This window comes from Protopterus annectens, chromosome 10.part0 (genome assembly GCF_019279795.1).
Source record: "Protopterus annectens isolate FY-2018-M chromosome 10.part0, PAN1.0, whole genome shotgun sequence".
In the NCBI taxonomy this organism is placed as follows: domain Eukaryota; kingdom Metazoa; phylum Chordata; order Ceratodontiformes; family Protopteridae; genus Protopterus; species Protopterus annectens.
In genome coordinates, this window is record NC_056744.1 from 1,449,954,036 (window position 1) to 1,449,968,913 (window position 14,878).

General features: G+C 39.8%; 1 protein-coding gene across 6 annotated transcripts in view; it reads right to left on the bottom strand.

Annotated features, from left to right (window-relative positions):
• OSBPL9 (oxysterol binding protein like 9) overlaps positions 1-14,878 on the bottom strand; it is a 2,070,592-nt gene that overhangs the window by 764,403 nt on the left and 1,291,311 nt on the right. For all 6 annotated transcript variants that reach the window (XM_044086075.1, XM_044086074.1, XM_044086077.1 and 3 more), the window contains one exon: positions 13,585-13,635. In XM_044086075.1, the coding sequence (XP_043942010.1) occupies positions 13,585-13,635 (51 nt within the window). The remainder of the gene's footprint in view (positions 1-13,584; positions 13,636-14,878) is intronic.

Below are 14,878 nucleotides of genomic sequence, written 5' to 3' on the forward strand. Positions count from 1 at the left end.
TGTAGGTGCCTGGACAATATAATGAAGATATGCATCTACAAAATTCCTTTCACAAACAGTTCCTGGCAAGAATTCAGGTTTATGAGGCTGAAAACTGTTCTGGTAAGATACGACTGATGTAGATACAAAGCGGAATATTATTTTCTATGTATGTGTGTGGAACTTCCTAGCCTGTACACCTTACATGGGGCTGCAGCACCCTACATGAGGTTACTCCATTTCAGGTAAAGTGGAGATCTTCAGCCATCTTCTCAGCCCCTGCTTACTTTCAGCCAAGTCATTAAAAGCACCATGTGATTTTTTTTTAGGTATTTAGCAAACAGGTAAGTAAGTGATTGGCGCCAAAAGAAGGAATATAACTAACAGTATACAAAGTTATACAATAAAAATAATGTCAAAGGCATTTAATAGTATGTAAAATGAAACAAGAGCTAATTTAATGTGCACAGGGAAAAATACATAATTACATAAACAGTGCAAACTATGCACACAATATTTACTATACACAAGATGGATTCATGATGGCAGTGGGAAGGAAGCAAAGTGTGTGTTCATATGTGAATGAAGGTAATAAGAAAAACACAGAAAGTGGGAATGCAAATTCATATGAAGGCAAAAACAAATATTAGAACAGAAGTTACCCTTTTGCCTCCCAATACAACAAAGTCTAGTATCTCTTGCAGATCACTCGGTTTGAAACCCATCCCATTACAGCAGCTTAATAACAAGCACAGAGGTAGCTGTAAAGTTTTGATAGGGCCTTTCCCCTCCATTCTATAGATCTTTCTGGTAGCCTTCTCTGGATTCTTTTCAGCAGCAACAAGATGCCATTTTCCTTAAATGGCATCCAGAACTGCATGCAAATACTCAAAACATGATCAAGCTTCAGACTTCCAAGATAGCTGCTCACTTCTCAACAGGTGGATTGGAGCTCTCCCAGTGTGAAAACTGAAAGTGAAAAAAAAAATCTAGCAAAACCTACCAAATTAGGTAAAATTCAGTTACTGGCATGTGATAACACTGCCTGGATGCCAGGAAAGAAGACATTTACAAAAAGTAACAGAAATAACCCAGGAAAAAGGGGGAGAAAAAACTCTGCCAGGTAAGAGACTTGCAGCTTTTGGTCAGCTGATAACAAAAGGAAAAAAAATAGAACAAACTTTAACTAGCTATTCAGATGCACTCATAAACCTGCAAAAATCAGAGGTTGAAATGGAAAAGTACAGTTGTGTACACTTACCATAAATGTAGATGTTCAAGTGTACTCACTGTTGCAGTCATCACATTTGGGTTATCTGCCTGCAGGTAGCACTCAGCCGGCCTGAATACCAGAGTCTTCAGATTTCTGCATTGGATGCTGTCGCTTCTTCCACGTTGTCAGGTCGTCAGGGGAATAAAACATGGAGCCGATGCCATTACATCAGTTTTTCTTGCCCCAGATGTCAGGTGCCCCCACAATAGGAAGCGATTATATGGTATGGTACACCCCCATCTAAAAGCAAATACACAAGAAAAAATAAATATACCAACAAGAAGGAAAGGTAGAGCCAAGAGAAGTCAGGGGGCTTGAGGGAGGGTAACCAGGACTGCAACAGTGAATACACTCAAACATCTACATTTATGGTAAATGTACACACCTGTACTATGTTCTTCGTGTTTCACTGTTGCAGTCATCACATTTGGGTTGATTCCCAAAGCTAAGAAAGGGAGGAGGAAGTTAAAGAGCATTAGGGCCAGCTATTAATCCATGCAAGACTGCAGTGGCAAATCCAGCTCTGGAGTTAGAAAAGATAGGCATGTGGTAATGCTTGGTGAAGGTATGTACAGAGCTCCAGGTAGCAGCTTCAAGTATGTCCCTGGTAGGGACTCCTATGAGAAATGTAACAGAGGTAGATGCAGCCCTGGTGGAATGTGATCTTATCCCCTGTGGGGTAGGTTTTTCATGGGGCTTGTAGCAAGAAATGAATGCAATGAGCTATCCATTTGGAAATGGTTTGCTTTGAAATGGTCTTCGCCTCTGCCCCTGCAGCAAAGCCAACTAGCAGCTGTTCAGATTTTCTGAGAGGCTTAGTCCTAGCCATATAGAATCGAAGTTGTCTGTGCACGTCCAGAGAGTGCAGTATTCGTTCCCCTTTGTTGGTAATATCCTTACATTTACCAATGTTACCAATGTTGTGTATATTTCTTTTTGTTCTGGGTGTTCAGCGTTTTACGTAGGGATGACCACCAGGAAACTTAGTACTCGTATCAAAGAACATAACTATGCCATCAAATGTAAGGATATTACCAACGCTTTGTATAAGCATTCTATTGACTGTCTCTCTTTCAAAAATTTTTTATTTACAGTTTTGGAAGTTTGTCCTGTTGATCCTAGGGGAGGGGATCTTAAGAGTTATCTTGAACAAAGAGAAGCAACCTGGCAAATTAAATTAAAATCTGACAAGCCACCTGGGTTAAATGAGTGTATTAATGTAAAATGTTTTTTAAAACAACGTAAGTTACATATCACTGATAAAAAGAAAGTAGTTTCTCTTTTTTTTAAGTAATTGTTTTATAACATCTTTGTTCAATTAGCTTAATTATTAATTAATTGACTGGTGTATTTAAATGTGGTTTTACTTGTGTTTTTCATTCTGAGGAAGTGTTTTACTGGCGGACAAATAAATTCTGTGTACGCTATTTGGAAGCATCGCTTTTTTGGTCTACCTTTGTGGCTATTTATCTTTACTGGTTTTTGGTTGCTTTTATTATTTTCTGGTTACTGTGTGTTGCCATGTCCGAGGTAGGAGAAGATCCATTGATGAATGTTTCTATTCATCCTACACCTACCAACGGTGACAACAATTTGAACAGTTTATTTGTTACCACCCTGATTGACATCAAAAGTTCTTTAAAGTTTCTTGTTGAAAATGCTACTAAGAAGAGATGTAAGCCTGTTAATCAAGGTTTGAGTTCGCCAGGGGACCTCTACGAAGAAATGGACACAGTGATCGACTTGGGCGGTATTGTAGATGCTAATGCGGCCGATGATGACGTCGCATTTCGGCGAGAAAGTTTGCATTTACGCGCCAATGATTCCGGTGGTTCCACCATAGATGAACTGCTTGCCTTGTCGGAAAATCCTTTTGGAGGTAACATCCAACTTCAGAAAGAAGTACAAGAAGATTTTTTTGGCGTACAACAAGAACATTTATTGCGCCTTTTGAAAAGGTACAGATCTATTAATATTGAAAATTGTTATTTTATGCGATGCATTGAATTAAACATTATACCGAAAGGTTTAATGTTTTTCAAATGCCCGAACGGAGTGAATGTAAACAATCCGTTTTTTCAGCACTTAGTGAATTTTTTTACCGAGTCCAGGATTTGTTTTCTTAGACTTTTAATAGACAACAACAAACAAAAGTTGATCGATTTGAAAAAAGAAATCATTGATCTCGAACAACACTTAAAAACTACTTTATCTTTACACAATTTTGATACTTTAATGCATCAGTTTTCCCGTGACTTAGAACAACATTCCAAAGAAGTGACTGTTCGAAAACAACACAAGATATCCCGTGATTTAACTTTATTTAAAAGCAAGACTGCTTTTAATCATTTTGTTAACCATACAAAAGATTCTGCCTTTAAAAATAACCGTGGTACTACTTTTTCTAACAATAAAAAATCTTACAGTACAGTTATCAGTTCCAACACCACTGGTAACAAATCTTTAATTTTTAAAGACAGATTGCCAAACGGGCCTCTTGTGCAACCATCCAACGGAAGTTGTTCGACACGCAATTCAGACACAGTTGCCGTAACTTCTGTTAATAATTCATCAGGGAAGGTAGTTATTAACAACGATACCTCTGATGACAATTCTGTTGCAGATAACTTTGTCAAAGACGTTGTCCATGACAGTACAGGTTGCAATACGGCATCTGACTCTGGACCTGCTGTTGTCCCCAAAAGAAACCAGGGAAACTATCACAAGAAGACTGTATTTACACGCAGTCAGACTTTTTTGGGGTCGATGTCCTCAGGGGACGAAATATAACTGATGACTTGGACTTGTTTAACATCATAAATTTAACAGATCATGTTTTTTCTGAAACGCAATTAAGGATTTTGAAGTTGGGTTTGAATTTTGTGCCTTCTCATAGGGGTAACTACTGTAAAACAGTTGTAGACATCATGAAGTTTACCAGGAGGTTAAATTTGACCTACCTGATGCACAACATACATCAAAAAGATAAATTTCTTGTTAAACCATCTATTTATAATCCCACCTTGCATCATACTTTAAGAATATTTCAAGAACAATGTATTCAAGATGTTAGTGACCATTTAACTAGAAGGAACTTGCATATGAATCATAATTTAACTATTTCTGAAAAATCTGCTTTGTTTGATTTACAAAAATTGACTGATAAAATCAGGTTTATGAAAAGCGATAAAGGGTCTAACATTGTTATTATGACGCAGGAGAATTACAAAACTTGTATGTTGGGTTTATTGAACAATTGTGTAGAATACGAACAGGTTCCTTTATATTTTATACAGCATCAGTTTAGAAGGATACATTCCTTCTTATATGACTGTCTTATGTCTGGTGAAATTGCATTTGAATTATATGACTTTTGTGTCATCACTGAACCCAAAATTGGTGTTATTTTTGGTATACCAAAAACCCATAAGGATATATCAGATCCCCCTTTCAGACCTATTGTTTCCTCCCCCCATTCAGCTACAGAAGGTGTTGCGTTAGTCATTGACTCTGTTAGGACCCTTACTAGAGGACCAGCAATCATACATTAAAGATTCCTGGCATTTTTTAAGTAAACTGCGTGATTTTTTGAAAACTTTCTCTTTTGATGTTAAGAAACACACCATTTTCACCATTGATGTTGTGTCTCTTTATACTTGCATTCCCCACGAAGATGGTGTAGATGCAGTTCGCAGTTTTTTATGCCAGAAACAAAGTTTTTCTACCTCTACTATCAATACCATTTGTTTGTTTATTGAAATTATATTAGATAACAACTTCTTTTTATTTGGGGACAAATATTACAAGCAGAATAGAGGTGTAGCGATGGGTTCTCCGGCTGCTCCGGCATATGCCAACATCGTTATGGCCTGGTGGGAATGTGAAATAATACCATCATTAGAAGAGAAATTTCAAGTTAAATTTTATTGTCGATTTATCGATGACTTGGTGTTTATTCTCGAAGGGGGATCTGATACAGTGGACCAATTTATGGGTTATGTAAATTCGTTTTCCAGGTATTTAAAGTTTACCAAAGGTGATGTTGGATCAGCCATTAACTTTTTAGATATTCACCTATGGTGGGACCCCATTGGATGTCAATTTCAAAGTAACATACATCGTAAAGATACTTTTACCAATGGTTATCTACATTACTCTAGCGGACACCCTAGGCACATGATCAAGAATATTCCTAAGGGGCAGTTCATACGAGCGAGTCGAATGACCACAAGTGACCATGATTTAGTCAAAGAATTTGACTTCATCATTGATTTATTCTCCAGGAGAGGATACGATATCCCCTTTTTGGTCAATACAGCAAAAGAAATTTTCGACAGACGCTACACTGATTTTCCTCCTATTTTAACCTGTTCATTTAACAACACTAATGGTTTTGGCTCACTGAACTCTACAGGTTCAGTTCGTTCCACTGTAACCTGTTCATTTGAAATGAGCGTAGACAGTAGTGACTTGCCCTCCATTTTGGAGAACAACTGGAAAATCATTAAAGGTAATCCTGAAATATTTCATGTTTTGGGTGACAAACCAAAATGTGTTTTTCGTAATGAATATAATTTGAAAAACATTTTGGAAAAGAATAGAACGGCAGTTAACAATGTTCTTTCTACCAAACGAGGCATGCATTGTTGTCATGGATGCACTGCCTGTAGATTTATTTTAGTCAGTCCCTATATAGCTGTCAGCTCTATTTCTTACACCATTGAAGTACCTGGTTTGGTCAATTGTAATGTTACCAATGTTGTGTATATTTCTTTTTGTTCTGGGTGTTCAGCGTTTTACGTAGGGATGACCACCAGGAAACTTAGTACTCGTATCAAAGAACATAACTATGCCATCAAATGTAAGGATATTACCAACGCTTTGTATAAGCATTCTATTGACTGTCGCTCTTTCAAAAAATTTTTATTTACAGTTTTGGAAGTTTGTCCTGTTGATCCTAGGGGAGGGGATCTTAAGAGTTATCTTGAACAAAGAGAAGCAACCTGGCAAATTAAATTAAAATCTGACAAGCCACCTGGGTTAAATGAGTGTATTAATGTAAAATGTTTTTTTAAAACAACGTAAGTTACATATCACTGATAAAAAGAAAGTAGTTTCTCTTTTTTTTAAGTAATTGTTTTATAACATCTTTGTTCAATTAGCTTAATTATTAATTAATTGACTGGTGTATTTAAATGTGGTTTTACTTGTGTTTTTCATTCTGAGGAAGTGTTTTACGAAAGCGGACAAATAAATTCTGTGTACGCTATTTGGAAGCATCGCTTTTTTGGTCTACCTTTGTGGCTATTTATCTTTACTGGTTTTTGGTTGCTTTTATTATTTTCTGTAATTCAGACACACTTCTTGCTGAAGTGATGGCTAGAAGGAAGGCTGTTTTCCATGAAAGGAATTTCAACTCTGCTATTGCAACTGGCTCAAAGGAGGGAAGAGTGAGCTTTTCCAATACAAAGTTAAGGTCCCAGGCTGGAGTGGGAGCTCTCCTGGGGGGGGGGGTCTTAAATTTCTGGCCCCTCTAAGGAATTGCTTTAGCAAGGGGTGAGAGAAAAGGGGTGGCTCAGTATTAAAATGTGCTGAAATGGCAGAGGCATGAACTTTAATTGATGAGAAGGATAGGCTCTTGTGGAGCATTTCTGTTAAGTACTCTACAATATGAGGTAAGCTGGGCAGCGTTGTGCCCATCCCCTAAGCCTGGCTCCAGGAACAGTATCTTTTCCACTTTTCAGCATAGGATTTTCTAGTACTAGGCCTCCTTGCCTCCAGAATGACATCAAGCACCTGCTTACTGAGGGATGCTAGAGGAAAGCGCAAGGAATTAGCCAGGCTGCAAGGTTCAGGGTTTGAAGCTGAGGCTGAGGGTGCAGAATCTGGCCCGCCTGCTGGGACAGCAGGGAAGGGGTCTGAGGCAGGTGCCAAGGTTGTAGCAGTGTCATACTGTGCAAGAAGAGGTACCAGTGCTGGCGTGGCCAGTCTGGTGCAATCAGTATTGTCCTTGGCTTGTCCTGTTTGATCTTTAGTAGAACCTTCGAGAGGAGAGGCAGAGGGGGAAAGGCATAAACCGAGAGGCTTTCCCAGATAAAGGACAGGGCATCCATTTTCTAAGTTTGACTGTGGGGAGTTCTTGTGCAGAATTGGTTCAAATGGTAGTTCTGAGGGGAGGCAAACAGGTCTACCTCTGGACTCCCCCATTTGTTCCTCAAGAGATTGAATATTTTGGGTTCTAGTTTCCATTCATGTGGATCCATGAGATTTCTACTTAAGTCACCTGCCAGTGAATTTAGTTTGCCTGGCAGGAACTGTACTTGTAGGTGTACTTGGTAGCTCAAGGTTGTGCTCCACAGAGCCATGGCTAGTCTGCAGAGAGGGTAAGAGTGGGTTCCCCCCTGCTTATGTACCACTTAACTGTGGTGTTGTCTTGTCTTTACCAATAGTTGTCATGGAAGAATACGGTCTTTGAAGGTTGTCGGAGCATTCTGTACAGCTAACATTTCTTTCTGAGTAATATGTAGGTGCATCTGTCTCGGGTTCCATTTGCCCTAAATGCAGTGCCCTGCCATGTCAGCCCCCCATGCATAGTCTGATGCATCTGTTGTTAGGGTTTGGGCGGCAGGGGATAGAGTAAAAGGGAGTCCCTTGTTGTGGTAGCAGGCCTCTGCCCACCAAAGGAACTCTGTCTTCATACAAGGAATGACGGAAATCATTTTTTCCAGGTCCTTAGAATGTTGACACTATAGGCTTTTTAGATACCATTCGAGTTTCCTCATATGCAGTCTTGCATATGGAATTAGTAGAATGCAAGAGGCCATGAACCCCAGGGCTTGCAGTATTTTCCTTGCAGATAGCTAGGGTTTTGTGGCCAATAGTTTGAAGTAGGTTGTCAAATAAACTTGTTTCTCCGGAGTGAGGAATGCCATCTGGAAAGTTGTGTTCAAGCTTGCTCCCAGGAATACAATTTGTTGGCAGGGTACTAGGTGAGATTTCTTTTCGTTGATGGTGTACCCCAGTGAGGTTAGAAGTTTCTTTACGAATGCCAAGTGTTGTAATAGCAAGTCCTGGCTTTCTGCCTGAATCAAAAACAATTGTCCAAGTATGCATAAATTTGAGTATTTCTCTGCCTGCAAAATGCAATGGCTGGAGCTAGACACTTTGTGAACACCCTGGGTGCAGTAGATAAGCCAAAGGGAAATGCAGAGAACTGAAACTGCATGGAGTCCACCCTAAAACGTAGACATTGTCTGCAGGATCTTCTTATTGGGATGTGCAGGTAAGCTTCCTTTAAATCTAGGGTTACCAGACAGGCATCCTTGGCTAGCATAGGAAGAAGCTATTAAAGAGTTAGCATTTTGAATTTTGGAATCACCAAAAAGGTGTTGAGAATAGAGAGGTCCAGGATAGGATGCCAGTTGTTGTCTTTTCTGGGTACTAGAAAAAGTGTTGAATAAAAACCTTTTCCCCTTTGTTCTGCTGGGACAGGTTGAATAGCCCTGATACTGAGAAGAGAGAGAACCTGCTGTTGGGCCTCCACCCATTGATTTGGGGGTAGGTCTGGTCAACCATTTGGGGTTGGTAGTGTGTGGAAGTAGAATCTGTATCCTTGGGAAACTATGTTCAAAACCCATTTGTCCTGGGTAATGGGCTCCCAGTTTTTTGCATGCAGGGTGAACTTTCCTCCTAAAGGAGCAGGTAGTTGAGCAGTGCTTGGAAGGGTTAAGGTTAAGTCATTGTGGAATTTTTCCATAGGGGGTGGCTTACTACTCCCTGCTTTGGAAGTGGGAGCCCCCACTGCTTAGATCTGTGCGTAGCCTGAGACTGTAGCCAAGGTGGTCTGCTGTTCCTGGGTTTGGACTGAGAAGGCCTGGAAGGGACTGGAAAGGACCAGTTCTTTGAAGGCCAATGCCTACTGAATCTGGGAGGCTGTACTTGTAGGAAATCTTTAACAGTTTGCATAGATTTAGCTTTTTCCTCCATCCTTTTGAGGACTTCTGCTTTGTTGCCAAAAAGGTAGTCTTGGTTTAAGGGAGCATCCAGTAATTTAGCTTTAACATGATCTGGCAAGTTTTGTTCCTTAAGCCAAGCATGCCTTCTAAGTACAGACCCAGTGACAGCAGCCCTGCAAGATGCTTCTGAAGTGCCAAAACCACATTGCAAAGTATGTTCACCAACCTGTTCTGCAGAATGCATTAAAACTTGCAATTCTTTGTGTTCAGCACAGTCAAGAATCAACATAATTTTCTGTTTAAGTAGTCCCATAATATGCTGCTGATACTTTAACATATGAAACTGGCAATTTAAAGCCCTAATGGCCAAAGTAGCAAAAGTGTATACCTTCTTACCCCATCTGTCAAAGGCTCTAGAATCTCTATCAGAAGTGGTAGGATTTTTGGCAGCAGTAGCAAATGCCTTTTGGTCCTTGGGAGATGGTCTCTGGATCCACAGGAGGATTCTTGAAGAGGAACTTGTGAGAGTCAGGTACTCTGTAGTACCCGTCAGGTTTTCTGGGAGATGGAGGTAAAGTGTCTGGGGTAAGGCTAGATTCCAAGAAAGCATCATATACAATTTCCAGAACAGGAGGGATAGCTAAAGGCCTGTGTTGAGGCAGGAGTAAGAATTCCCTAAGTCTCTTTTTGGACTCCAAGTAATCCTGGCTTTCCCAGCGGAAATGCTCCCTAAGAGTATGCAAGGTTTCACCGAAAGAAAAATCTTCTTGGGGGGAAGCAGAGGGAATGGAATCCTTTACATCAAAATCCTCATACGTATATAAGGGCAAATCCTGGTAATCAGAAGGAGCAGAAATATCAGATTCCTGATCAGAAGAATCAGAAATAAAATCGGTTCTGGGTCTCTCAAAGGGGGAAGGCTGGCTTCCCCTAATTAAGGTAATAAGGTCTTCAGCCATTCTAAGCATTTGTTTTTAAGGCATATGGGCCTGAGCCTGTGGTTTGGTCGTCGGTTTTCTAGGTGTAGTGTGCGTTTTTGGCTTGAGGAATTCAGAACTTCTGGATGGAAACGATGGCGTTGGTTTAATATGAATGTCTACAGACCTGAATACACTCTCGGAAGCCGGTGCCTGCACAGCGGTTCTGGACCTATCCAAGGTAGAGACATCCGCAGGTTTCATAGTCGAAGAAGCATCTCGTGGCATACTGGACTCCGAATGGGACTCAGTAGAGGCCTGCGAATCTGACGTAGCAGGTATCAGGGACTGTGAAAGCACCTCACTGAGTACCAGCGGACTGGTGACTAGCTTAATGGAAGAATCGTCGGCAGTTTTGGACCTATGCAGTCTGTCTCTGTCTTTATCCTTACTTTTTTTGGAAGATCAGTAGTCTGATGGCTTAACGAAGCCATTTCAGAGTATGGAGATAGAGTACAAAAGTAATTGGCTGCAAAAATAGCCTGACGACGAATAGTTTGGGTGTTGAACAAGACACAAAACCGACAGCGAGGAACATTGTGGTCTGGGCCTAAACAGGGGATGCAGGAAGAATGAAAATCTTTATGAGGTATTTACTTTCCACAGGCAAGACAATTGTTAACTTTTACTGACATTGGTTAGAGCAAGAAAAAGGATCCCCAACGGAGTACTTAGCTTTTTTGAATACTTTGGGTCTGAAACGCGAAAACAAAAATTTCAGGAGACGGCCGACCGGCAATTGTGAACTGCTTCTGCTTCGGGCACTGCATGGCAAAAAAGACTGATGTAATGGCGTCAGCTGCATGTTTTATACCCCTGACGACCTGACGTCAGGGAAAAAGCGACAGCAACCGACGCAGAAATCCGAAGACTCTGGTATTCAGGCTGGCTGAGGGCTACCTGCAAGCAGATAACCCAAATGTGATGACTGCAACAGTGAAACACAAAGAACATCAGACTGGCTGAGCATGAGCCTTCTCAAGAAGAGTTGTTTCAAAAAATAGCAGAGTTAGAAAAGACAACATGCAAGACTTTCTGCTGTACCAGAGAAAGTGGAAGGAACAGATTACATTAACTTTATTATCAAAGTACAAATAAGCAACTGGACTGCTGTTTTACAGCAGGACTTGTTAAATGAGAGGGCACAATACTGTTTGTAAGTCTAACGGCAATGGAAAAAAAAGGAGGAAGAAAAGTCTCACTTGCTGGTGAGAGTTAGCTGACAAAAGCCAAGCCTTTGTTCAAATGAAGTTTAAATTATACAAAGTAAATTGTACAAACTTTGCTGTTCTTGTATGTAAGGAATAAGATCATTTCCAGACAGTTTAGCAAGATTAATAAGTGATTTGTGAAGCTCAAGGAAAGTCGGCCATAAAATTTAGAAAAGCTTTGCTTTGACTTCAAAGTAATCAAGCACTTACAAATTGCACAACAAAATGCAATACTTCCTTACCGAAAATAAAATATATTACATAAAAGTAAATGGGCTTCATCAGGTCTGTAAAATAACAATAATGAAGTAGCAAATTTTAAATAAGTTATAAATGCTTGATTACTATGAAATTTCAACAGAGCTTGTCTAAACACACAGCAGTCATTCTGAATATCTCTGGATGGATACTTTCTGACCTGATGTGATTTAATTATAGCCAGACATCTTTCCTTTGAACTTTTGCTGAAAAAAGACTATGAAGATGTTCCTTTCCTACAAAAAAAGTTTCTTACTTGTAAGGAAATGCCTGTGTGGCTTACAAGTAGACAGACATCCACATCATCAACAGACAATTCTATCTTACCTTTCTAGTTAATCAACTATAGTCTTGACCTCATACCTTCATTATTTGCCTGTGATCTTAGCCAAGCTACTGTTTTTATTATGCCTGCCACAATAGCTGTTGAAGTAGTATCGATAGCATCATAAGAGCATTTCACTGTACATACTCCTACCTTCTCTGGGAGTAGGCAATTACACTAATAGTTTTAAACTCCTAATAGATCACAGATTAATTTTCTAGTACTATATGCATTTTATGAATTTTTAGAATTTATTTATTTGATTTTTGGCACACAGCCAACAATCCATAATTATGCAAGTGTTGTAAATATCTGAGACTACTGATCATTATGTAATGCATAATTAACTTATACCCTTCACAATCATGGCAGTATTATTTTTTGACACTAAACAAAATAATAGAATACGGTTCTACGTACATCAAAACTAAAATTCAAGGGCTTCAGTAAATACATGAAGCAATATTCAAGCTTTCATCATTAGTGCTCTCTCTAAGAGTGTGGCCATTTTGTTAAATTTACTATAAACTGTGGGTGTCACAGTGGGAAAGTGAGCACCACTGTTGCCTCACAGCAACAGGTTCTCCAGTTTTTTGGCTAGGTGCTTTTCTGCAGTCTGAATGCATCTAACTTTACAATGTTGACTACACAGTCAACACTCAAAACATTGACTGGACTATACTGAATGTCCAGAATATTTAATTGTGCGAGGAGCTGTTTGTCCGTGATCACAATACAGTGCGGGACTGGAGTTTTGCCCTTTCACCATTGTAGTGCGAACTCAAAGTACATATTATTATCAGGGAAGGGGTACAAGGGAGCTTGTCCCTTCCCCTGCATAAACTATGTTTCATGGTTTCTGTTATGTGTTTTAGTGTTCCAGACATTCAATGTTGTCTTGTTGATGTTTCGAGTGTTGAATATCTGTAGCCGACATTATGATAAATCACAGTCTGCATACCCTCCCTGCGGTTGCATGTTTTTTTCTAGGTGCTACAATATTCTCCAACGTCTGAAGACACACTAGGTGGACTAGCAACTCTAAACTGTCTGCAAGTAAGCATGGGGCATAGCAGTGATAAGGAAGAAAGGGAATTAAACTAAATTGCTAAGCCTATCTACCTAGGAAAATCTGTGGATAGCAATGGCTGTTCACAGGGTCATTATAGAAATTGAATGCAACTCAACAGTAATGTATGGATGCAATGTACTTCTTTCACTGGGATCTTTTTGCACATCTAAGCTACAAGTTTAGGCAGTCACACCAACCCAAAGCCTACTTCCATTACTCCCCTCCCCAGCTCAATCTACTACTGTCCCAAATGACCAAGTGTAAAACCAAAGAACCCAGTAACCCCACCCCCTCACCTCAAGGCACTGCCTGCCTCCTTTGGTGAAAGAAGTTCTACAGCCACCAGAATGCTGTGTAAATGGGTCAAGTAGCAGTTAAGAGTTTTCCAACGAGAGTGGGAAGTTGTCAAAAATTAACTAACCTGAACAGACATAAAAACATCTGCCTTTAAATAACAAAATAGATTCACAAAAATTTTAATTCACAAAATCTGGTCAAATGCAATTTGAGATTGTCTAAATCAATGTCACTTACCTTTGCAATCTGTAGGAGCACGATGCAATGTTTAATTGACTCTACCATGTTCTGCAAAACAAACAAACATATTTCATTCTGCCTTGGGAAAACTAATTTTATTTCTAAAGCCCATGTCTAACTCACACGCTTATTTTGCTTACATTACACATTAAAATGACAGAATATGACATTAGCAACTGCATTTATGCACAGAAACAGTACAGCTGTGTGTTTGCCAAAAACTGATATGCCAGTACTTACCATAATTGATCTGCGAGAGGAGACCATGCAGGTGAAGGCAGCTGGAATATCCTTCCTGATAGCCTTTCTCTAACCCCTATGTTCAGAGTACATAGAACCTCGCTGATGTATACTACAGCATCATTACTTCCATGTTAGGAGGATATGCCGGGCCTCACACACTCCTATGTTATGTCCCCATAGACCATGAATAAGTTGCAACTTCAAGATGTGAACATCACACAAGTACAAACATCTGTAAATTGTAATACTTACAGGAAACACAGTATCCATGTTGGGTGCTGGTGATGATCAGCGACAGTACAACAGTGAGTGTGGAATAAACAGGAAATTCAGAAGGCCCACATGAAGAACAAATGACTATTTACACAGCTGTCACAATTCACTTCAGAGGGTCATCAATATACAGTTGGGAAGAATCCCAAGTAGTGCAAAACAACCTCTCAGAGATACAGTTGACTTCACTGAAGTCCACCAAACTGAACTCTCTTTAGTCACAGCAGGAACACTAAAAGAACAACTTACAGAGACATTTTTGTAATGTGGAAATGCTACCCCAAATCCCCACAGAGAGGCAATGCTTCTCTCAGCCCTCCTTGTAGAAAGCTATACTGCCTGCACTCCCTAATACTACCTCCAGGATATACAGCTGATGACAAGTTGCCCATTCAGTTCCCCTGATCAAATGGACTGATTTATCTGTTCATAGAAAGCAATCAAATACACTTTCATTAAGGCATGAGAAAGACAGGTGTAAGAAAAGCTACAAAAGACATCTTGCATCACAAATGTGTTAAAGGAAGCTTTACTCCTGCAGAGCAGATCCAAATAGAGTTTAATTAATGCAATGACCAATGGATGGTTAACCTTCTGAAGACAAAATGCACCTGGCAAATCATTTGGGCAGAACCTGCTTAGCCACACCTAGGTATTTCTTAACCAGGGCCAATGAGACAATCTTCTTAAGCTCATGCATCCTTATCAGGTAAATGTGTGCTAGTGGTGAACTTCCACATTCTCAGCCCTAGATTCTGTTCCTAGAAAGAAAACA